Source organism: Oxyura jamaicensis, chromosome 8, assembly GCF_011077185.1.
Source record: "Oxyura jamaicensis isolate SHBP4307 breed ruddy duck chromosome 8, BPBGC_Ojam_1.0, whole genome shotgun sequence".
In the NCBI taxonomy this organism is placed as follows: Eukaryota; Metazoa; Chordata; class Aves; order Anseriformes; family Anatidae; genus Oxyura; species Oxyura jamaicensis.
In genome coordinates, this window is record NC_048900.1 from 2,367,275 (window position 1) to 2,393,753 (window position 26,479).

A 26,479-nucleotide genomic window follows, 5' to 3' on the forward strand; every position below is an offset into this window, starting at 1 on the left:
CAACAGCAGGGAACTTGTAACACCAACGTATATTCACATAAATTTGGAACCCATTTCCTTTCTCAGCTCTTTCCTTCTGTCACCTATACTGAAGCTCACTAAAGTCTCATAATCTGTATTCAGGTTTGAATCCATTTTGTATGTAACGCTGCAACAAAGCTTTGCAGACCTGCGGGTCAGCTTGAACACTGCCACCTAAAATTATCTTCTTGTGTTCTAGCCCACGGTCATATGTTACTTAAATGACCTCCAAAATGAATTGTAGTAAGTTTTTAGTGATAGAATAGATATATATATATATATTTTTTTCCAAAACAATAATCTCCTAAACATATGACACGAAAATATCCTGAGATTTTTTTGTGAGCATTTGCTTAAAAGTGAAAGAGGCGATCATAAAAGAAAGAGAGACGCATACACCCGTAGACCTGACAGACACGGAAAGACAATCAACCAGTGCTGACAAAAGACAATGTCAACGGGTTCAACCTTGTTGATATTAACAGTCCTCACCAGGTTGTAGTGTACATATGGTACATTCATCTCTGCCCATTACTGCAAACAAGTTTAAATACAGGCTCCTGTACTATCAGCCTGCTTTAAAATGCTGTCACTTTCCTCTTTCTTCATCAATTCCTTTCCATTCTTTGTTAATCAGACTATGTCTCTAAGTCGCTAACTACACAAGCGCCCTTTACTTAACCATGTCAATCTGCATGATTATATGAACTGATTTCCCATTTATCTAGCTGCAGGCAGATTAAAACCACACATTCTTTCACCCGCACTTGGACAATCTAGGCCACAGTCTTTTTTTTTTTTTTTAATACCATATTATGTCTGAATAGAATTTATGGTTTTATCTGAATCATTATCTGACATTACTAAGACTTGGTAGCCTAATGGTTATCGGTTCATATATAAAAAAAAAAAAAAGACACTTTTTGGAAATTAGTAATTCCAAATGGACATAATATATATGAAATATGATGTAAAACGCAAATCCAGAGTACTCAACAACAGTGGTTTAAAGATTAATCAAATTACAGGCTATTGAAACTGGAGAATAAACCTGGTTGCATTTCAGAGCCCTATACAGACCAGAAACAGTTAATGATGATTTGATGGTTTTCTAGGAGTTTGAAACAAATACTTGGCTCTTAGTCTGAGAGCAATGCTGGACATTTCTGTCTGATGCTTGGGGGATTCAGCCAACTAACAGATACATTTGGTGAAGAATCTCATTCTAGTCATGCCCTCCCTTCCTAATTTCCCTTTTCACTGTTTTGTCGTCTTTGCCTGTTCCTCAGGGAACCGAGTGATTGATAGCCTAATCCAATGACTGTATTACAGCTGCCTCAACTTGGACTCTTTTCCTTATCATTAGCAGTTAGCCTATGGTTAAATTCACAGCTCACTGCTTGGTACAACCCCTGAGATTTAAGGGTCTGGCCTTTAGAAAATATTTAACATAAAATTGAAATCTTGACATACTGAGAATTCAGTTCTCTGCAAGGCTTCTTTAATTAATCCAATGTACTGTACCATTGTTCTATATGAGACTGTGACATGGTGAACTGTTACTGACGCTCACAGAGATGTGTAATTCTAAATTAAACACTCACTTACATGTACCTACACTGCATTTGTTTCCCAAGTACATGTGCACAAAAGTGAAAATTTAAATGCAATCTATAACAATAATAAAACACAAACCAATTACATTTCAAGAGTAAAGACTTTTCATTCAGTTCAAGCTTGGAATGAGCTTTTTTCAAAGTAAGAGGAGAAAACACAGCTTTGTTCAAAAGCTGTGTGTAAAGACCAATACTTCATTCTTCTTCAGGACTCATTTAATCTTTTGGCAAATTAAATCAATTATGATCATTTTTCATCAACTACAAATGGCACCTGTGCTAGAAGTGTAAAGTGTTTTCTTTGTGGAAAGAAAATGGCTAAAAATATTAAAAGTGGAGAAAATATGCTTAGTCTCTGACCTTATCTGGAGAATAATACTTATTTTTAAATAGCTGTGGGAAGGATGTAGACCTTGATCTATGCCGTAAACCTTTGCCCTACTTCCAGTCAGTCGATGAGCTGCAAGCTTCTATGAAAATGGCAGCTGAGTCCCAGATGAAAAATTATGCATCTCATAAACTGCTATTCTGCTGAAATGTCAAGCTATGGCAGGGCTGTACCTCAAACTCAGCACTTGGCATTTTCCTTCTGTCTGCTTTGTTGCCATGAAGCAAACATGAACAGTGAGGATTTGTGTAGGGCAGGTAGCAGGCGAGCTCCCTGTCAAAAATCTATTATTAGGGCTCTGATCTCTTCTGCACAGACCAGTGACGGCAGAACACTAAGAGAAATCAGACTGCTGCAAGGACACCACAGAAAACAGAGGACTCTTTGTGAATCCTGACATAATATATGCAAATAAGGGCTTTTAATGGCTGAGCTACATTTAACAGAAATAATAAACCAAAATTAAAATTGTACTATGGCATATATTTGTTTTTTTACTCCTATCCACACTGTTTTATAAATATATGTTAATGTAAATAGTCTTTAACTCTCGGTAAATATTTACACTAAACAGGAATGCATATGCATATATACATTTAATTTCCAATGATGGGCAGTTTTTCATTCATTTCTATTGAACAAAATTAACACTGAAGAGTCACTGAGAGAACTGTGAATATGAAAGCAAATGCTCTCTCTTTTTTCATTTTTCTTTTAATGATGTGTCATAAAATTAAAATTAAAAGGCAGCTCTTATTATTATAACTTTGAATTTTCCTCTTTCAGTATAATTCATACATTTCAGATTAGAATATACACCCCTATTAATAATGTCAAATATTCATAAAATGTATACATTTTAATTTAATGAAATAACAGCTGCAAAGTGTTCCCTTAAAAATCACAATTGCTGTCTGGCTTTTTTTTTTTTTTTTTTTAAAAGAGACAGCTTTACTAATTTACTTACTTCAAAAGTAACTAATATGAACTTATGAACTGCCTCTGCTTATTCCCCACAATTATACATTTCCACATTTAATGACTGAATCTGCTATCTAGATATATTCCTTTTGACAACTCTTGTGGTCAGCTGTGAAGATAGAACATACAACTTTTTGAATTTCTCTTGTTCTGGAAAACATACAAACATGCACACACTAATATGCTATACCACATACTTATGCAAATAATGTCAAAATATTACAGAATGCAACAACTGGACAAAGCAGTAACAGCACATAGGCATGAGGTGCTTGAGCTATTAGTGTAAAATACTGTAAAATTTTACCAACAAAGCATTAAAAGGATACATAGTGAGTGCACAGTAGAGAGATTTGCTTTTAACCTAAGTTTTTTGCTAAGTCCAGTGTATGGTTTTATAAATTTATCCCCTAAGGATCTGGCTTCCAGACAAAACCAATGAAACAAACATATGACAAAGAAGAACAAAAAGCCATGGAAATTCAAATAGAAGCTCTGCTCTATTCTGCTTGTAAAAGATATCCTATAGTGCTGCAGTGTGATGTGTTTTATAAAACTCATCTGGAATATGGAAGAACAGTATCAACACTTAGGAAACAAACTTTTTTTTTTTTTTTTTTTTAATTTTAAAATACATTTAAAGGAAACAACTCTTAGGGAAGCATGTAGCTGCTGACAGTATATTAACAACTCTGGGAAGCCTGGCATCTTATTCTAGTACCTACAAAATACACATTTGCAAGATCATTTATATTTATATAGATGAAAACATCTCTTTCAGAGACAGAGAACATTATTCATTGTGAGGATAAATAACTGCATTACCTCCTTTTTAAGAAACAAATGCTCTGCATTGCATGTGTACAAGGAGAACTCGGGGTAGAATCTGACATATTCTATATTCTCAAACCTGAAGTGCTGCTGGGTCAATTCTAAAAGCTCCTTAATAGAAATTAAACTATGTCTCTAATTCTGCAAACATATACAATAGTTACATAGTTTGGAGAGCCAAAGCTTAACTGCAGTGTATTTCTTTCATCAGAAGGGCTTATTTCCTTAAATAAGGGGGCTTCAATGAGACATTTCCACCTTTTGAATAAGAGGCAGTTCCTGGAAACCTAGAAAAAACGGATGAACATTGGGCTCTAACCCTGATGTCCTCTCGTGCGATGTGGCCACAGAAATGAGTAGGGCTACTGTAGCCCTTGGGCTCAGCCAAGGCTCTATGGTGCCAATTAGAAAAGAATTTTCTTTAAAAAACACTGATTTGTCAACATTACTGTGATATTTTTTTTTCCCTGCAAAGATTTTCTCACACCAAGAGAGAGGTAGAAGGTAAAGCAAAACACAGAAGATTTTATCCTGTTCAATAGTCAGAGGATTAACCTGGAGTCCAGGGGACCCAGGTGGGACTCCCTGGCTCACACCAGGGATTTAAATGTGGATCTCCCAAATCAGGCATGTGTGCAGACCAGCAGGCTCTGCTCCTGCTCATGTGTATCCTGTGAGAGCTGTTTCACTTTGTATTAATAACTCAATATTTGCAGGGAAGTGGAGGAGGGAGAGTGACTAACTCTACAGTCCAGTGGCCAAACGCTCACCTGGGATACTGGAATTTTCCCTGTCAAAACCAGCCAACAAACAGTAGGGTAGGATGGAGGAAACAGCCATGCTTCTCACAGCTTAGCAATTTTCGGCTGATCAAATTATATCAGAACAGGAAGGTCACTTCCTGAGCACTGGCTGGGAAGCAAACATTGACTGTGACAACTCAAAGCTAAATGGTTTTTTTAAGTAATCTCATTAAGTCTCTCCTTCTTTGAAAGACTTTAAAAATATTTTAGATATTAAAAAACAAAACAAAACAAAACAAAACAACAAAAAAAACACAACAAGCATAAGTCTTTTCTCAAAGACACCTCAGAAGCTGGCAATTAAGTTAATAACTTTTTTTTGTTGTTTTTATTAATGTTGGAAAAACCATGGTAAACTACCTACCACTTACTAATTTAAAAGGAATTAAAAAGCAAATCCCTTTCCACTGGCACGCTCAGCTAGAAAGACAAATAACAATCTTTCTGCATATAGCTGCTTCACCCGCAGCAGATGAGGAGGGGAAAGGCCAAGTGGAAGGCGCACATGGAAAAACTTTAGTTCATAGCCGTGTATGAGCCCATTTTTAAACAGTGGAAGGTTGGGAAGACTGCAAGTCAAAATGTCAGGCTGCTGCTAGGCAAGGGGATTAACAGACTTTCATTGTTTGCTCTTCGACAGCAACCTTCATCAAACTCACTGGAGTGAGCTTACACTCACCTGCCGAAGATAACCTCCACTATATGAAGAGATGTGTGACGGTAGTGAATTTAAAATGTAGTGAATTAAAAATGTGGTGAAGAATGGGGTCCTCCAAGGGCCCAGATTCCACAAACATCCGTCTCACATAGCATTCCTAACAGCGCTGCCCAGCCTAGGCACACATGGGGCCAGCAGAGCTTTTACCTCAAAGCAGGCCCTGCCACTGGCAGCCCACCCCAGGCTTTCAGCAGAGCCCTTTGGCTTACAGGCCGGAGCCAGCCTGCTGCCTTACATCAGGGAGCAAAACGTTGACTTTCACATTTGGAGCTCAGGAGGGTCACCTCCATCTTTCTGCCACACGCTGTGCCCCTGCACTGCAGCACAGGGCCCCCTCAGCCCTCGGGGACACGGCTGGAAGGTGCGGCGTGCAGCACAGGGCACACCTCTCTAGGACATCAAGGGGAACGTGTCCTGGCTGCTGACGGTGGGCCCCGCGCACAGCAGCTTCTGCTTTCATTCTTCAAAGTGAAAACACCCTTTTAGGAAGAGCAGCCTCTGTACTCATTGGCAACACAACTGGAGGTTGGAGAGTTTCCTACAAGTTATGGTAAAGAGAATGTGGAAACACAAGATAAACTGTTGCTGCCTTCTTTTTTTTTTTCTTTTTTTTTTTTTTTTTTTTTTTTTTTTTTCATCCAGTTCAATCCAGCCCCCAAAATACTCCCTTACAAGCCATTCCTCAGCAGCTGGGTGATCCTCAGGGCCACCAGCAGCTGCAAGGCTAGGTGGATTTCCAGAGCCCAGAAGCCCACCTGACATGGAGGCCGCTGTGCCCAGACCACACAGCACCATCGGTGTCAGGGTCCTGTGAGGATAGGCACCCACCTTGCTTTACCCTCCTGTACTGTACGTTATTGCCAAATAAGAGACAGTTCTAGTCCAGAAGAGAGCGAGTATCTGTGCAATTGGAAGAAATACAGAAAGGAAGATACATCTTGATTGTCCCCTGTATCTATTCTAGATCTGTGCACTGGAGAACATTATAAATCAGCTGTGCTTTGGTAAAACACAGAAAATGTCCCAAACAGATTGTTTCTATAGTAGCACTGACTTTTGTGTAAAAATGAATTCTCTCTTGAGAGAAATTATTTGAAAAAACAACAAAAACTCATTGACTGTATCAGATAATACAATAGAACAAAATAGAACAAAAAGTTTAAGCAGATGAAAACAGAAAAGCGATTTCCGTGCGAGGAGCACGAGGCACTCTCCGGGAAGCCTGTAGGCATGTAAGTGGTGTTCCTGCCATTCAGCAGGCAGGGAAAACAGCAGAGGGAAAGGTCAAGCATCTGCCTGCAGGCCACTGGCTGGGCCCAGCACGGCCAGGGACAGAGCTCAGGCCTACATACGCCTACCCCTTGATCTGACAAGGCCAACCCCCCCCCCCCCCCCCATTTTTTTGCTTTCTCATAAGCATGCTAGCTCCCTTGATTTAAAATTGCTTTCCTGCTTTGGTAAATTTGTATACTGTTACACCCTGGTCACCAAGCAGAAAATATTGCAATGTGTGTGCAGCATGTATTGACTTTATTGGCTCTGTGGCTTTCTTTTCCGCAGTGTGTTGTGGGATTGGGACCTACTGATGTCAATTACCAGCAAGAAACCTTTATTTATTTGTCTGCAACAATATACTCTTTCAAAACATAATAAATTGACAGCACTTTCAGTGGTTTTCATATTTTTTAAATAACCAGATTTGCGTCATAGGTAATGGTGCATCCCAAAATGACATCTTCTATTTCCTTTGATACATGTAAAACGTCAGGAAGAAAAATACATTTCTATACTTACACACGCATACACACATATATATTAATAAAAGAAATGGAGAACTTTTCCATGGGTTCCATTTATAACAGAATTATAAACCATGAAAATAGTGGTAGATCTTTCCATAGTTCTGAGCATCCAGGTGCTACTGTAATTTACACTACATGCATGTTTTAAATTTGTGACATGAGACACACTTTTCATAATGCAGTCATTTTATAGATTTTATTAGACAGACTTATGGTAGGAAGGATTATTCAGAAATTGCAACTTAAATGAGAAAATGTGAATGGTGTTACTTATATAAAATACTACTGCAATAGTTCTTTTATTAATTTTTAATGCACAGCACCCACTGTGACCTCCTTTATTCTTTTCCTGTCAACATGGCAGGCTAGAGAAATTGAAATGGGCTGTAACTGTTCTCTTCTTGTTCCCCTCTTCCTCCCATTTTGCATAATATTAAAATTATAACATCTTATTGGACTGTCACTGTGAAATAATCATTATGCAATAGGCATATCAATTTTTCTGATTCTCTCTTCTTTGCCTTTTAGTTTTCTCTAAAATATTCCAAATTCCATGCAGTTATCTAAGGCAATAAGGCAATTTTCCACTGAATATACTTGTTTGAATTAAAGTTTGTTTAAATGGTATCTTTTGCTACATTTCTTATGGTTCTCAAAGGATAACACTAGTCACATAAAATGAAGCTTTTTTTTTTTTTTTTTGCCTGTCTGGTCTTCTCTGATTACGATTTTGGGGTGAGGTGGGAGGCGGGTCTGATAAAATAGTGTTTGACTCAATCAGGAGGATGCTATTACTTCTGTTATGTATATTTACTGCTACCTCTATCACCAAGGAGACTAATCTCCATACCAGTAAAGTCAAGAAGCTCACAGTATTGTCTTTGCAGGGCCAAGTTCATGTTGTCACAGCAACAGAGTGCACAGGGTCAATAGATTAATTCATTAGTGTGCACAGGCGCTGAACTGGAGTGTAAAAGTTTTGCTGCTGGTTTTAAAATTAAACTGTGAAGCAGAACTTGGAAATATGGTATAAACGCAATATTCTTATATATCACAAGGAATAGACTACAAAAATAAGCATGTATTTACCTAACACAATCTATTATTTTTACCACAGTGGGAAGAGGATGAAATAGTCTACTTTGAAGAGAGGCATTCAGTGAGAAGGCAGCAAGATGGCTGGAGTTCGGGCTATGAAACATACACTGCATTTGGATTGTTGATATTTCCCCCTGCGATGCCCTTTCATTAGCCTCTGTCTAACGTGGGGCCTGACAATTGTGACAGAATGAAAAATTTGAGGAAAAGCAGGGGTCATGAGAGAAGAGATTTCCTTCCCTCTCTAGTGACCCTATCACAGTATCCTGATGCAGCGTTTTACCATTAAGGAAAGGGCAACACAAGAGCCTTCACACTTAATCTGTTCCATCTGTCATGACTATTAGAAACATTGACCAGCAGTGAGCTTTAAGGACTTGGTGCGACTGCAGACATGATATTCTAGCCCACTACAAGGACCTCCTGATGTTTTGAAAGCCTCCAAGGAAGTAGTATGCATCAAAAAGGGCAACACCTACCTGACACACCACCATATGTGGTCCTCAGTCCTACACCAACTGCTGGCCAAGGTGTGCCATCTGCTTTCAGTCCCATCAGTCCTGACACTGTATTGGTGGCTGTAACACCATCTGCGCCACCTGCGAAGGAAAAGGTCAGTCACTTTTTGTTAAATAATGCATATAAGAACAAGAGAGGAAAAAATACAACAGAAAAACTGTGAAACTGTGAAATAACTAGAAATTCAAATAAACAGCTTAAGACAGAAAGCAACAAACTGTAAAGGGATGTGCAGAAGGGTCCTTAAAACCAGTCCTGGGCTGATAAATTTTATGCTAGCTTCAAGACAGGCTGCATCAGTTGAAAGAGTTGTAAAACAGCACCTGGGAAACAGACCAGAAGACAGGCAGATCTCTGCCATTCAGCTGTGTGGGACAGAATCTACTATAGTGGCTGTTCAACACTGAGAGGTGCCCCAGCACAGGGGTAACCTCTTCCAAGTTGATGACACCAACTCTGCATTGGCTCAGCCAGCCCATAATTCTTGCTTCTTACTGTGACGATGAAATAGTGCAACAGAAAAAAAACGACCACATTTTTAAGTGATGGATTAATACACATACTTTCAAATTCATTTCCAACCACCCTGTTTTTTAAGCTCTAAGGAAAAGTAATACACAGACACACACACACATATATATATATACATATATATATACACACCCTCAAATGGTGTATTTCTGATTTCTCAGGACACACACATTATTTTTACTATCAAACAAAGGAATAGGGGAAGATACAGTGGTATGGTAAACATATAAATATGATAGAAATTAGAATGAGCAAAGACACAAAAACATCTGATTTAATGTTAATGGTAATCTAATATGGTTCTCTTTATACACTGCTATATCCTAGAATAAAGCATGGACAAAATTAGGAAATCTTCAATCACTGCACTTATTTTAACTACATCAAATAAACTGCTTTTGTATTTGTTTCTCTTGTTATTTGTTATTATTTCTGCAACTGTCCTATGTCCCCCACATCCAGCAAATTAGTAAATCTGTACAGCTTGTGCACTGGAGTCAGTTACCTTCCTGCGCAGCCATCGCAATATTAACAATATCAGTGACATTCGGGGTCAGCTTGGCAAAGAAAGGAATCTGAACAGCTTGTCTAACCCAGCGACAGATGTTCCGTACCAGCTCTGGATCCTGTTCAAATAGGTCAGATAAATATAGAACATAATTAAAAGTAGTATGAACAAAAGGTATATCGAGGCAATAGAAAACTTTGTTATAAGTGGTTGTACTGTGATTTTGTGAAATTACACATCAGGACCAAACCTCATCTCATTAGCTAGCTTATTTAAGACACATCAAGTAACCACAAATCCATTACAGAAAGGTTAGTTCATGAAGAAAGGAAAATTTGCTTTTTTCAAAAGACAAACATATCACAAAATGTTCCCTCCCCAGAGTGGGAAAAATATAATTTTGGATGTCAGAGAGTTTCTACACCCATTTACTTTAAATACTACTTTTTTGTTTTTAATGACTCACTCTGTAAGATATGTTGAAAATAACTGCTATCATATAAACCAACACAATCCTGAAGTATTGGCTGACCATGCCTTGATAGAATAAAAAGGATGAGTCAGGTTGCAGGGCTATCAGAATGCAATTCTGCATTTCTGGACTTTCCTCTGACTTTACAGAATAAGTTAGAATGTCCAAAATGTAAATGAAAGATCAAAACCTCCTCACTTGGAGCTCAAAATAGAAATCTTCAAATGTTGGCTTTTCATGATTTCTAGGCGTTTACTTCCCTTATGGAATACATATCACCTAGACAGTAATCAGCAATCCTTTCCACTGAAAACAGCTCAGTGGTACTAACATTCTGATTCTGGCACATATCATGGCTTTTGTTCAATATAACTCTTAGGGTACGGGTTGGTGGATTTTTCTTTTTATTTTTTGGATTGTCTACTAGCAATGCTCTTCAACAAATATCTTAAAATTTGCAACACTGATGTATGTAGAACATGGTGCGTGATCTGGTTCAAAAATGAACTGTTACAAGATTTAGTACAAGGATAACCTGTGGGTAGGATAATGGGTAGTGCAGCAATTATTTACGTTTACTAAATCTTTATCACTCTCTCAGATAATTAAGTCTGTCATGTAAGAATAATTTTCTCCTGTTTGGCTATTGTAAAATTTTGGAAAGCTGCATTGTTATGAAAATGGGATGATTCTAAATGAAGTTTAGATTAAAACAATCCAGTGGACACCAAGGTTCTTTGCAGTTTAGTGAACATACAAGAAATGTTCCCTTGCCGTTTTTGTCATTTTATATCAATGATTAAATGCAAACATAAGGAACACAGGCTGTATCCCTAGGAAGACAGGGTGCTTTACATGAATAGTAAAATCCTGAGACTTAGCTGTGCCATTCCAATAAAAATGGTGATCTCCCCGCCCATGTTCTTCCATGAAATATGTATGAATGTTGCACTGGCAGTATGAAAGTAGTTGTGTCTTCGACTTTCATTTCTGTTTTGAATTTCCTTGAGGCCCAATGCAGAAATGAGACCCTCTAGTAGATATGAATCGTATATTCTTTATGTTAATTCTTCTCCTTAGAAATCTTCATAGCAATGTTCAGGATGTTGGCACTACATAACTCATTATACTGACTTCGTAGTGCTTACAGTGCTACCATAAAAATTCTTAGTCCAACTCACATTAGCACTGTAAAATACACTTATTTTAATCCACATCAAATAACAACTCATTGGGAGATCTCTAATTCATATTAGCCCAATTTCCATCATATCTAACACAATTTAACTAGTCCTTAGAAGTTTACCTTTGGACAGAGAATAATTTGTAGAGCTCACACAAGAAGACAACTTTTGAGAAAGGCTGAAGTGATTAGAAAGAAAGTTCACTTCTAAATGGGCATTTACATTTGCAAAATCAATAATATGAACCACCTAATATTATTATTCTGCTTAATTTGGTACAGAATTTTAATGCTTTTAGTTCAAAGTCTATCATGTTGCTATAAATTATCTTCTTCTATTACACATGTTTGTAGCTTCTATTATTAATGATGATACATTGCAATTGTTATAGAATATGTAACATAATTTTGCTGAGGGTGTCAGTGCAGAAGAATGAACAAATGCTTCAATGGACTTCAACATCCACTGACAACGCCCTTCACTTGCCTGCTGTATTTTATTTTTATTTTTCCTTAAAAAAAAAAAAAAACACACTAAATGAAAGCTTAGTGAAATTATTGATTCATGACTTGCATCCACAGGAATCTGTTGGTAATATAATACCATATAAAGTCTCTTTTGGTATGAGATGTACATCAGTGTGTCTTCTGTCTTCCTGTTCTTAATCAAATATTGCTTGTTTATTCCAAAGCCACAGGAGATTTTAATGTAACAGGGCTTGTCTTTTTACTTCCCCAAGCAGCCGTACAGAATCATTTTTCCTGAATATTCATTATAGCCTTGGGCTATATGGAGCTTTTAATCCTAACTACTCATTGCCAATGGGTAGACAGACGAGAGGAAAAACAACTATTCACCTTTTTTTCTAAATGATCACATGATAACCTTAACTACAACCATACCTATAAGAGTAAGTCCTCAGAAATTAAAGCAGCAAGTTGTCTTCTGATTGCATTTGGCATTGGTAATGAGTTGAATCCCACATCCTATCATCCCTAGGGCAGATACATCCTGCATGTTTAAGGAGGAGTGTGAAAATGCTATGAAGTAGGTAACCTCTCCTTGCGTTTCGCAGTAAGAAACAAAATGATGAGGAGATTATCACAGAAATATCTGGCTGTAGATGTTGGAAACTGTGGCAATTTTAACTATTATTTGTCTTTAAATGCCCTTAGAGGGTCCTCATTTTTACTTTATCCTGTTATCGCACACTCTTTATACTGTATCTAAAACACCTCTCTGAAGTAGGGAAGTACTATTATACCTGTTTAACAAACAGTTTTTTGGTGCCTAGCCTTTACTAAGTCACTTGCATAAAGATCTGAAAAGATATGCCTGGTGGAGAACTGCATTTGGGTCCTCAGAATGCTTTAAACCATGATATACTTCCCACATTAACAAAAGAAATATTTGCAATTCTAGAATTTAATCAGTTTTTCAGAGTATTTGAATAATGCAAAAGATGAAAATACAACTACTTTAGGGTGATAAACATGCTTTTCTTAACTGTGCAAACAGTCCTTGGGAAGCACGTATGTATGAGGGTATTCACGTATGTATGTATATCTAAAGAATACTAATGCCAGTCAGAAAGATGTCATAAAAATAAACCTGTTACAGAATTTCCCGAGAACTTCAGAAGGAAGGTTCCTACTTAATATAGCACATTAGCTGATCTTGCCCGTTAGTGCTGCAGAAAATGGACCACACCATGCAATCAATCTTCAGTCCATCGTTAATTACTATAATGGTGGCAGTTCTGCCTCACTAAGAACAGGGTAAGTAACAGACTGTTACAGTTATGGGTTTTATAGAAACACAACTATTCTTAGTCAGAATCCTGATTTTACACATGCATGAAGGTTTTCTTACACAGAACTACTGGTGTTAACATTACAGGTCATGCTGGTACAAGTCCATTATCCTGACTGTGTTCTAGATGGCAGAGAGAATGTTGTAAGATCCATTAGGATCTTGGATGTAAAGTCGTTAAATCTCATCTGTCACTGACTCCAATGACCTAAACAACAAAGTTACAGAAATTAAAATACTTCATTCTATTTAATTAAACCATAAGTCTGATCTTCATAAACCTCAACCCTATGATGGTCACAAAACTCTTTCCTCATATATATCTCATGCCAATGAGCTTCATGGATAAATCATTCATAACGTGAACACATTTGCAATTTTAAATACCAATCCTAAATTATAAAGGCTTCATCTTGTCTTTGAATTAATTTACCATACATTAAGCTGACATGGGTTACTGATAGGTGGTTAGTAGACAAGCAAGACACCAAGTATCTCTCAACAGTGTGTTCTTCTGGTGCAAGATTCTCTTTCTGTACTGGCCCTCCAGAAAAAATAATTTTTAAAAATCGTGTAGTCCCTTACATCCATTATCATTGGAGGAGTTTTTTATATGATAAAATGTTCTACACTTAACGGCCCAATTCTCCACAGTGGATACATTTTCCAAAGTAGTATAGATACCTACAGAAAATGGAAGGAGGGTTTTTATGTTTAGAAATGGTGTAGCCAAAGAAAAACTTCATGAGCAAGAATTTGCAAGATTGGGCTTTAAATTTAATTCAAGTATTATTCTCACTTTGTTACTGTAGTGGGTTTACGTGGCAAGGTTTTGGTAGCAGTGGGCTATAGGGGTGGCTTCTGTGAGAAGGATCTAGAAGCTGCCCCATGTTAAGTAAGGGCCCCACGGCTGACCAGAGCCGAGTCAATAAGCGATGTTTTGCACCTCTGTGAGAGCATGTTTAAGACAGGAAAAAAAAAAATAAAAATGGGCTGCAGCCCATGGAGGAGACCACGGTGGAGCAGGTGGACCTGCACCAACGGAGGCTACGGCCTGTGGAAGAGCCCTGCTGGAGCAGATTCCGGGCCGGACCTGCAGCCCGTGGAGAGGAGACCACGCAGCAGCAGGTGACCTGGCAGGAGCTGCTGCCCGTGGGGGACCCAGGTTGGAGCAGTTTGCTCCCGAGGGATGGACCCCGTGGTACGGACCCATATCTGGAGCAGTTCTTGGAGAGCTGCTGCTTGTGGGCAGCCCACGCCGGATCAGTTCAGCAAGGACTGCATCCCGTGGGAGGGACCCCACAGCACAGGGGACGAGAAGGAGCGGCAGAGAAGAATTGTTAGAGACTGACCATAACCCCCACTCCCCCGTTCTCCTGCGCCGCTCGGGGAGGAGGTGGAAGAGGGTGGATGGGGAGAAGGTGCTTTTGGTTTCTTTCCTTTGTTCCTCACTTCTGTAGCTTGTTAGTAATAGTAATCTTACTGTCTCCCTATGCTGAGTCTGTTTTGCCTATCACGATAATTACGGTATGATCTCCTCATTCTTATCTCAACCCTTGAGCCCTTTTCATCGTATTTTCTCCCCATCCCTCTTTGAGGAGGGGGAGTGAGAGAGCGGTGGTGCTCCCACCCGAGTAAAAACCACCACAACTATTTCATTCAACAATAGCCTGCAAGGACTGGGTTAAACCCATCCTCAGCCACACTGCTATCTGAGAGCCTACCAGGCCTCATATGCACCCTCTGGAAAAGAAGGAAGGAGAAAAGAATCCTTCACCATCTGCAGCTAACAGGTAGACTTTCTTCCAGGCCATGCTACATTTTCCTTGTGAACATTACAGTGGCTCTTCCTGCCACAACCTGCAGTGTGGGCAGGCACAGGCAAGATAGATTTTGAACAGCTTTAGAGAAGGAGTAACAATCATTTCTATAGATTTCTCACCCATTCAATCCACTCCAATGTCTCAAGATGTAGGTCTGGATATGCATCTTTTACGGAGATCCCACAGATGTCCTAGGATTCGTTAATCTGATATGCTATTACTTGAAATACTTTTTATAGCTGTCTATAATCTTTCTTTCCAGATCAAACACAGAGCCAGAAATCCATTAGGAAACCAGAATGTAAATTAAATAAAATAAAACAAAACAAAATAAAACTTATCTGTGTGAAGAGCTACTCTATTCACATTCCTTCAAAAGTGCTGGAAAAGTAGAAGTGTTAGAATTTCAGCTTAAAGCATTGTAAGTTAGTATCTTTAGCATATATATTATTTCCATATTATTATCAATCTTTCCCACATGATGTCGAGCAAAGATTTCTTTTCTCCCTCCTCCTATGAGATGTCCAATACTGCCTATCTCTAAATCTGCCCAAAATATCTATGGTACCTAAATACAGAATTGCAGTCAATCACTACAGCAAAAGAGACACCATTTCTGAATATCCTGGTTAATTTTACTGTCTTCTTTCATCCTATAAAGGGGCACTTTAGTTCGTGCATTTGTCCTATTTCAAACAATTAAAGCTAACAATTTGTTTAAAGCCTGTCAATTTAATGGGAAGGATTTCCCAGGACAGAAGACAAATAACTCTCTACTTCTCATGTGAGGAAAAAAAATGTTTCATTTCTCAATAAACTTGACAGCTTTTGGTCAACATCTATTGACCACAGCTGTCAGAAAGAAAGAAATGAGGCAGTTTAACCTAAGGCAGGAATAACAGTTTTCACAGCTGTATGTGAACCGAACCTAGCTATATATATTAGGAAAAAATTCCAAAAATGTCTAAATGACTTCAAAGTCTTTGGGTCAGCATAATCAAATCCACACAAAGGTAGCTTCTGGACAAGAGCTGATGTCCTTCTGGCTAGAACCTAAAATACTGGATATGATAATGAGGAGCCAATGCCATAAAATTAACTTTTAGATAGTGTCATTTGAATTCAGGACTTCTTTTTGGTCAGTCCTGTATTGCCTTTTGGTGTGAGATCTAAGTGCACCAAAGGTAGTAGAAGTATTTTAACTAATTTCAGGAGGTTTTGGAGCAAGTTAATATTTCACTATTTGCTCACAATGAGTAAAAACAGAAAAAAGCTGGGAGCACAGTGTTTTTTTCAGATTTCATGACAATAGCAACTTTTTGTGCACCTCATTTTGAACTTATGAGTCAGTAATTCACTTCAGTTGTATAGTTTTAATTTCTACATATATATCATTTTACAGTTTTATTTACTTGTGTGAACTGTTCCATCAGGTTAGCAAAAACAAACAAACAAACAAAAAACAATCTTCAAAATCTCATTAGATACCTTCAATAAGATGGTACTGGACAATCATATTCAGGATATAAATTCAAAAATGTATAAATACCTATTTTGTTCCATTCAAAATGTTTTGTTCCAGTTCAGGCCTTCAGTGTTTTTAATTAACTTACACTTTGAAACAAGAGCTCTTTTCAAAATGAAGAGGGACTATAAGTTTTTTTTTGTTGCTTTTTTTTTTTTTTTTTTTTTTTTGGAGGGGGGAGAATTTCTGAAAGATCAGTGATTATTATGAGAAGAATTAAGCATGGTCTACAAAGCCACCATTTTACTGAACTACCATAGCAACGATCTGTACTGTGACTACTGCTTGCTTTAATTCAGGACCATACCTATTTTGTATCCTCTTACATACTCTAAAATGCTCTTTTCCTTTAAATATATATATATTAAAAAGAATTCTATGAGGTAAATGTTTTTTTTTGTTTGTTTGTTTTTTTCCACGTAGTAAGTATTCTCTTAAAAAAAAAAAATCTTTAAACTGCAGACATACCATTTGACTTCAGTAAATAAGCATGTAATACTAAGGAAATAAACATGCTTTTGCTTACAAAATACTACAGATTCAGATGTAGGACTAAGACTTGGAAAATTCCCTTTAGTTTTTACAGACTGCGTTATCTCTTTTTGTTAGGGACTTTTTATTTAGGCAAAAATCTCACCATTTGAAGTCCATGTAAACACTCCATTTTTATATTTACTTGTATTTCTACAGTTTTCATTTTATTTTTATTATTTGCTACATATTCCATATGTTATATTATATATTTTTTAGGGAGTAAAGATTTAATTTATAGTTGTTTTAGACAAAGTAAAAATCCAAGCAACAGCCTGGCAACTTGATCCTACATAATATATATATATATTCATTTTTGTTGTATATTTTAAGAACTAAAAAAGTCGTGCCTTCTTTTATACTAGGACTTTATTACTTTAAGTAGAGCTTCAAGCATGGTGTCATGATTTGAGCAACTGCTCTTCAGATCAGTCATTACAAGTTTTTTTGTTGTTGTTGTTGTGGTTGTTGTTGGTGGTGGTTTTTTGTTTTTGTTTTTAGTTGTATCAATGTGCCACTGAACAAAATCAAGTCATTCAAGATTAGGTCCAGGCTTTGGTTGTGGCTGAGCAAAGAAGTCAAGGCTCTGAGACTCAGACTATACTAGCAGAGACAACATCAGCCAACATGAAACTATGACACTACTGTGGTTTGTACATTGCATAGGCTACTTTGAAAATTTTAAAAGAAATATGGTGCGCGTGGAAAAAAAAAAAAAAAAAAAAGGACAACTTTAAATTTAACAGGATTAACCAAATAAATCTCAAAAGGTTCATAAAACATTTTGATAGAATCAGAATTTCAAAACAAGCTTAAATTTTAGTAGATCTCAATCTTGCTTTTTCTTACCCTCATTTGGTATCACAATCACTATTTGTTGTTTCCTCAGCTCTTCAGTTAGAATATTTGAAAATGTTAAAAGTGTAGTACAAATAGCCTTTGATCACCTCACTCTATCCCAAATGAAGAAAATGAGAACAAAGTTGATATAGCATTTCCTTATTTTAGTGCACTACTGGAGCTGTACAAATGAACAATGCTTAACAGCATGTTAAAGAAAAAAAACTCCAAACCCACCCACAGAAGACTGTACTGATAAGTCTTTAACATATCTCATCTAATAGCATCTCGTATTAACATAGGTCAGTATCCAAACTCAAGAATACATTTATCAAAGTGCTGTGTGGGAGATCCACTTTGGATTACTTATTAACAGCACAGCACTCCCACACTCCTCCTTTCATAATGTAGCACTTAAGGACTGAAAAGATAACCAACGTGAAGACAAGGTCAAAAATGAGCTGGAAATTTTTGATTGACCAGTACACAAAAGTACAAAACACAGATTTGTGTTGGGAGGTTAGAGCAATGATAAGAGGGATGTCAAGATCAAGTACAACTAAGACCTGAAATGTTTGTGGCTGTCTTTATATAGTCAGCTTTGCAATTACTCCCTTTTTCAGATCACATAAAAGCTTTTTAATTTCTCCCCACCAGTAAGAGAAAGACAACCAAATTTATTTTGAAATCGAGTTCTCTAAGTAGGTCATTGAACCATAATGTTTTTCATCATTCTGATTTTTTTTTCAATTTAAAATGTTAATCTAAACCAAAAGAAACACCATTGTTAGAAATTCTACTTTTAAAATGCATTACTAGGCATTTAAAAAAAAATGTTATCGGTATGTCATAGGAAAAGCTCTCTATGTTTAATTGAGATAGGCCAGTTAAAACTGTAGGAATCACTATTTACAGCTATTGATTTTTATGCTACATTAAAGGACTCAGTCACAACCATTATTTTCTTTGGTTGTTAAAATAAAGGTTAATAATAGTTGGCCTGAAAGGGTGAAGCACAGGCTGCCAATTCAAATCAGCAAATCATTTTGTTCCGATACCAATTGGGCCTAAACCTTCCAAGTGAAAAATGTGAAACAGCATATTTACCTTTTACAAATGTCTTGGAGATACTAACTAGGAAGATTTATTTATCAACAGCAGTGGTATAGTTAAGTGTTGACTAATATAAATGCCTTTTCACCTGTGACAGAACAAAATACTTTATCTTGGTTGTTACTATCCAACCAAGGTACTGTTTCTCATATCCCTGTAAAAAAGCAGTACAGAGTGTGATTAAACAATATTTCAGTTCCTTAGTTCATGCAGAGGTTACCTCCTAGAAGGCATAAAGCTTTGATTAAGTTTACGTCATACATGAAAAATTTTTAAAGCATAGAGCTTGAATATATGAGAGCTACTTTTTCTTGTGGTCAAGTAGGTAAGCTCTTGGTCCCTTTCCTATAACAAAGAGGCAGAAAATACCAGATACTTGAGAAAACCATAAGTCTTTGAAACCAACAAATTAAGGAATTAAAAACCTATACTTTGAGGATTTCCCACTGGCTATTAAAATAATCATCATATAGGCCTTTATTCAGATTTGATCTACTGGAGTTAGCCTTCCAGTGCATTGACCAACTTTACTAGAAGGTGAGGCAAAATTTTCGAAGTATGAGCCTAATCCTGATAATCCTCCTGTAGGCAGTCAGGAGACTTTGTTAACTACCTTTATCAAATGGTAACATAAAACTGAAAGCACAGAAAGGAAAAGCTATTAATGTGCTCTGTGTAGTTAACTTTTATTGTACGCTAAGATGAACAATCTGAAATTGTTCTATTTTACCTGAATGTGGATACTTGTTGCTGATGCTTTCCTTTGAAATAAACCCTGTTTACTGAGCGTGAGAGGTATGAACAAATGCAGTATGTTCTGTAGCAACCACATATCTAAAGGTGAAGCAGAATCAGTAAACCAAAACATTTGACCATGTAGACCACAGAAATATGCTTGCCTGAGTTTTCTACATTTTACTTTCATGAAAGCTTCTCAGTGCATTAAAATGATTTTTCAGGAATAAGTACAGGTTGCCATTTGGGTTTTAAGAAAATCACTCTTTTTCTTCCTTCTAGAAGGCACTCAGTATATACTCTGTCATAGTTAGGGTATTGAAGTGCCATTAAAACCGGCCAAGTCTTTCTGTTTCCTTTTTAAACAGTGGTAGTTCACTTGTATTTTGGCTGAACTCACCTTCTTTGTGACATTTGTCATCCATAACGTGAACTCCAGCTGAAACGCTTCCATCACAGTGAGAATGAACATAAGGTTACCCCTAACTTCCCTTCATACCTTCATGAATTTCAAGAAAACAGAATCACTTTTACATTTTCTAAGAAAAACTGATTCTGCAGATAATGCCTTCTACATAAAAATAAAAAGTCAATATACATAAAAAAATTAAAACCTTTTTAACAGCTGTACATACCATGTCATTAAAAAGTTTCAACCAGGCAGTAGTGCTGTTAACATTACTGTCCTATTTATAATCCCTTTTTTATTTTCTGTTTTGTGTTTTGCGTAATTCAATTAAAAATCCTTCAAAGCAATAACGGTGGATTAAATGTTGTCAAACTGCAATATAAAATTACAGAATAGTGTTCTGATGATGAATTTATTAAACTTTGCATCTTAATTCATTTCTTCTTGAGCATATGAAAAACAGAATTCTTGAGACAAAATACCAATTAACTGTTGTACTTCATTATTATGTATTGTCTCTTTTTATGTACTACAAAAAGTAGAACACATGAGCACTAAAAGGACATACGGAATTAAAGACATGGAAGAACTCCATTTAAACTATGCATAGGTTTGTATGAGTTGAACAAAATAATTAGCAGCTGCCTTTCTCCTTACACATTCAAAATACCCTCTGTGACACAATGCCAAATATTCCATGTTTCTGCAGTGCACCAGGTGCTCACTGGATCTGCAGCCATTTCATAGAATCATAGAATCTTTTAGGTTGGAAAAGATTTCTAAAATCGCCAAGTCCAACCATTAACCTAATACTGCCAAATCTAGGCTCTAAACCACTAAACTCTACGCACTACACCTACACGTGTTTTGAATACCTCCCAGGATGGTGAGTCAACAGCTTCCCTGGGTAGCCTGTTCCAATGCTTCACAATCTTTTTTTTTTTTTTTTTTTTTTTTTTTCCTAATACCCAACTTGATTCTCCTCTGGTGCAACTTTAGGTCAATGTACTCCAAAAGCTCATGTGGGCTTGGCGTGCCTTTGTTCTCTGAGGCAACGTGTAAGACTTATGAACAGTCTGGGGAGAGGAAGCACGTGCCATCACCTTCCTGAGCAAGCAGGAAATGCCATCAGTGCCTCAGCTAAGGAAACCCATTTCTGAGGAGTTTGTGCCTTGTGATTGAATTTCCTGTGTCTCTGACTGAGCTTTTCCCTCATCTGGACTGTTACGGCTATTGTTCACACCCATCAGTTAGGCAGCAGACAATTTGTCTTTTCTACCCAGCTGTCTCGTTTTAAGAAACTTACAGAAATTCAGTATCTTTGAAACAGTTTCATCTCTCTGAGAGATTTGATTCAAACAGGTCACTTAGCTGAAACATTCCACAAAACAATAGAGGGGACTGAAAGACACAAAGGCAGAGAGATCAGCTAGGCCTTATTTTCTTAAGATCCCATCCAAAAAGGATGAAAGTAGCCAGCTCAAGAGAATGAGACATTAGTCCCCAAACTCCAACGCAAACACCAACAGGAACCACACTTGGATTAGACTGGATTTGAGGGGACAACATTACCACTGCTGTTGTTTGTTGCACAGCACAACACCACCCTGCTGTACTTTGCATGAATTTATTGCAGTAAGTGATACAAAAGAGAAGAGAGAGAACTAATTCTGCCTGCAGGACTCAATGAATTATACTTAACCAGCACATTATTGTAGGGTGATAGTAAAATGCCACATGAACACAGATATAATCAAATTGTGTTTGGGGCATCATTTATATAAAATACTTCAAGCTCCTTGCTGGCAGAGCAACAGTGAATTATCATGCTATGTTGTGCACTTCAATTAAGAAGCAGCCTCATCTTTCCTATTTCCAAGGTACAGCAGAGCAAATTTAATTGTGCCATGCAGCTAGTTTTCATCTTTCCAGAATAACCAGTTTGTTTGTTTGCTGTTTCTTTTTAACAGACTCATCTTCTTCTGAATGAGGCAACATGGGCTTCTATGAAACTTATGCCCTAATGGCAGGCAATGAACATGAACACAATCAGTAGCTGAGGCTGTAACAAGCAGAGTTTAAACAGAATGAAAATAAAGGTAAGAAAAGAACTGCAAATTTCATTTTACATATGATCTGATTATTTAAACAATCAGGATCTAGATTTCAGTGCTAACAAGAGAAATACAGGTCTCCTTCAATATAAGCTAGAAAAAGTAATCAATCCCTCAAAACTAAAGCTTAAATGCTGAGATAAGCTATTTTATATACTGGAGGTTAGAAGGTATAACTAATTAATGATAAATATTTATAAGCCAGAGTGTTATTAACTTTTAAAGTATTTGCTTATAGCATAAAAAACTGCTCTTGCACTTAGGCTGAGATCTTTGATTATGAAATGTTTTTTAAAAAGTATAGAAAGATCCTGTGTGCTTTGGAAATGTAGCTCAGGTATTGTTTTCAACTTGAGATCTCTCACACTGAACATCTCACCCCAAGTGAACAAGTATTTGTTACTTCCTTTATCCACTACTCGATCCCTATTGCTGGTATAAACAATGCAATACCTCTGGGTAGAAATTTTGTATGGTGAAGCAAGAGAATCACGGAAATATTGGTTTGAAAGGATTTCTCAAGGTCAGTTAGTCCCAGCTCTGCTCTGAGCAGGACTAGTGCCAGCAACAGATGAGGTTGGCCATGGCTTTGCCTGCCTGAGCCCTGAATATTCCAGAGATGGTGATTATACAGCCCTGCTGGACAACACGTGCCTTTGTTGCATCACTTTCTTAGTGATTTTTTTTTTTTTTTTTCCTGATTCCCAACCTGAAACGTTCACCCTGCAATTTGTGGCCATTGCCATTGCTGCATCATCTGTCACTACACCTTGCCTATTTTCGAGCTCCTTGTGTGACATCTTTCTTGCTAGCTCTCCAGCACTCTTCTCTTTTTCTCAGTGTTGATTTTCAGTCCCCATTTGTCTACACAGCCTCAGTGATATTTTCGAAGTATTTGAGTACCACCTGTCCTAGTCAATTAATGCATTGCAAGTACTAGACCAGGGGTTTCCTCTGTACAACAGAGAATGACACACAACATAGCAGGAATGCAAAATAAACCCCAGATTACTGACTCAATTCAACTATTTATTCATTCTTACCAGAACAGCTGGAGGGAATTGTTGACTTTTGGACCAAAACCAAAAAGCCAAACACTGAAATTTGTAGACTTCACTTCATAGTAATGATGCTGTATGTTTAATACCACCTTTTAGGATTAGCCAAAAAAACATAAAGTGTCTTTAAATGAGGCAAAAAGTGCACTACAAATACAACAACTCAAGTTAGACACTGAAATGTGAGATATTCAATTGATTTACTATTTTTATCATTTTCTGCTAGGACTACTGCAGTAATAAACTATAGTAAGAAAGAGATGCTGTCATTTGTTTTTATGATCTTTTGTTCACCATGTTGCTTTCATGTTTAATATTAAATGTTTTGCACACTAACGTTATCTGATGCAAGGAAAATCCACACATCAGCGCTGTTTAGCCAAATGATGGAAATTCTATTACAATTTTTCATGATATCAAACTTTTACACAGTTGCAGATTATTATGAAAGAACACAAACCTCGACTTTATTATCATTAATCAGCATTAGTAAATATAATTGACATTTTATACAGAACCAGCTTTAAGTAACTTATTGGCAGCGTTACAGATGCCTCTTAATATTACCCTCTGGCTAGCTACGCTGTTTAGGCGCCAGAGTGTCTGCACTAATGACTTGGAATTAAAATCAAATAAAAGATGAGAACTGTAATTCAGTGTAAGAGAAACAACCATTCTGAGTACCAGTTCTTTATATATGTTACTCAGATATATCTGGAATTTTTAAAATTTACAGTGGGTATAAAACAGTGAAAGTGTTTGAAAGTAGAAAAAAAACAGGTTAGGAAAAAACAAAACCAGTGTTCCCAGATTTCTACACTCCCCTTAGGCACACCACAGGAATTGAAATGAGGAGAAAAAGTAGACAGTGTAATTAACCTTTCTTTTACCTTTTTTTTTTTTTTTTTTTTTTTAAAGGGGCAAAAAAAACAGAACGTTTTAGACATTAAAAATAGTAAAAATACATGTGCATGTTTTTCCACCATTATTTAATCTCAGCAATTTCTGTAGTTTCCTGAGGATTTGATGTGCTTAGGCATGAAGATGGACCTAATCCCTAAGAAATTTTCCTATGAAGATGTGGATTATGTTATCAAAGAGATTTAAGAAAACCTGCTTCACCGTACAAACAGGAGAGCTGCTATATCTCTCAAAGTCTTGTAACCTACCTTCTAGATATTGAGTGTTTTTTTTTTTCTAGAACATATCTGAGCCCTCTACTCCCCACAGTACCTCTATATGACCTATTTGACTTTAGCTCCTGAGGGGAAAAAAATAAAAAATAAAAAATTGCCTAGCACTTCTGTTACGATGGGTCCTCCAGGGCCCCACATGTAAAAGACCCTCAAGGGCTACTGATAAATCTCCTAGGGCATTTTATTTTACCTGGTTTATAATCCCCCTTTGCTTTGACAAAGTACACATTAAACTACTATAGTTTATCTTTGCCAACTTTGAGGAAGAACCTCCAGATCTGGCCTTCTAAAGATGACCTGTTTTACCTGTTTTATTCATTTATCTGTCTAAAGAGCTAGGTTCTTTTGTTAGCTCTCTTTTTTTTTTTTTTTTTTTAAACTTTTTTAACTGTCTTACTAAGACAGTTAAAAAATCACTAATATATATATAAGTGAGAGTAGTATATATTAAACATTCAAAAGAGTATCTATATTTTATGGGGAAGAGAGAAATACTATTACTATACAAAGATGTATGTATATATAATGTAATATTCTTGCTTTATGGATCTGACGTCCTTCAAGGAGAGTCACAAATCCACACCATAGCCCTGAGTGCTCAGATTTTACATTTGGTTCTGTGATTTTACAATAGCTGAAAGATATGTAAAAACTCATGTAGCCAGACAGCTCCCTACTGACTACACATCTAAGCAGCTTCACATGCATATATTATTCTTACCAGTGAAAGCTAGAAATAACATATGCCAAAACAAACAAATAAAGAGACAAAACAAAACAGAAAAAGAAAAACATTCTTGAAATGAGCCTATTTCAGCTCCCATGTGAAATCTTCAGAGCTCTCCCTGGCCAAATTGTACCCTTCTACTATACTGTGCAGTTATCTCATGTGGAGTGTGGAGACAATCCAAACTACTGAGTTACGCTATGAAGGGTGCAAATTTCTTCATATTCTTATAAAAATGACCTCTATAACTGTTTGTTGTTAAACACACTTTTGAAATAAATTAATTAAATAAATAAATAAATGATAATAACTACTACCCTTTTGCTAGTGTAGTCCTGGAGGGTTTTTATGAGTTGCTTCCATCCCATCTTTAATCTAAACTTTGGAAAATGAGCACTGACCATGAAAATCATCCAGATTATTTTCATTAAATGAATCTATAGCGTGGAATAGATGGACATCATTTTGATCACAGAAAAGAATAATATAGCCCCATGCACTGTGCCTGACAGTATCATTATGGTAAAGCTTCAACTGAAGTCATAGAATCATAGAATATCCCGAGTTGGAAGGGACCCATAAGGATCATCAAGTCCAACTCCTGGCACTGCACAGGTCTACCCAAAAGTTCAGACCATGTCACTAAGTGCACAGTCCAATGTCTTAATGAATTCAGACAGGCTCAGTGCGGTGACTACTTCCCTGGGGAGCCTGTTCCAGTGTGCGACCACCCTCGGTGAAGAACCTCCTCCTGATGTCCAGCCTAAACTTCCCCTGCCTCAGCTTGACACTGTTCCCGTGGGTCCTATCACTGGTGATTACAGATAATAGGTCACCTGCCCCTCCACTCCCCCTCGTGAGGAAGTCGTGGATGGCGATGAGGTCTCCCCTCAGCCTCCTCTTTTCCAGGCTTAACAGGCCCAGTGACCTCAGCCGCTCCTCATATGTCCCCAGTTGCCTTGGAATGATTACAGCTCTGTATTGTCTCCTTGCTAATAGTTTTAGAAAGTTAATGGTTTAGTTATCCAACCATACCTCCCATTCTGAAAAGGTTCATATTTAGCTGAGGAAGTGATGATGAATGAAGATGTGTACTAGAGCTCTCCAAGTGGATAAACTGAATA

At 37.1% G+C, this 26,479-nt stretch overlaps 1 protein-coding gene across 1 annotated transcript in view; it reads right to left on the reverse strand.

Moving 5' to 3' along the window:
- The window catches only part of DPYD (dihydropyrimidine dehydrogenase), a 338,501-nt gene that overhangs the window by 80,145 nt on the left and 231,877 nt on the right, over positions 1–26,479 (reverse strand). Inside the window, exons 17-18 of the mRNA XM_035333208.1 lie at positions 9,814–9,934; positions 8,738–8,857 (exon numbers count right to left, since the gene is read on the reverse strand). Coding sequence (XP_035189099.1) covers positions 8,738–8,857; positions 9,814–9,934 — 241 coding nt within the window. The remainder of the gene's footprint in view (positions 1–8,737; positions 8,858–9,813; positions 9,935–26,479) is intronic.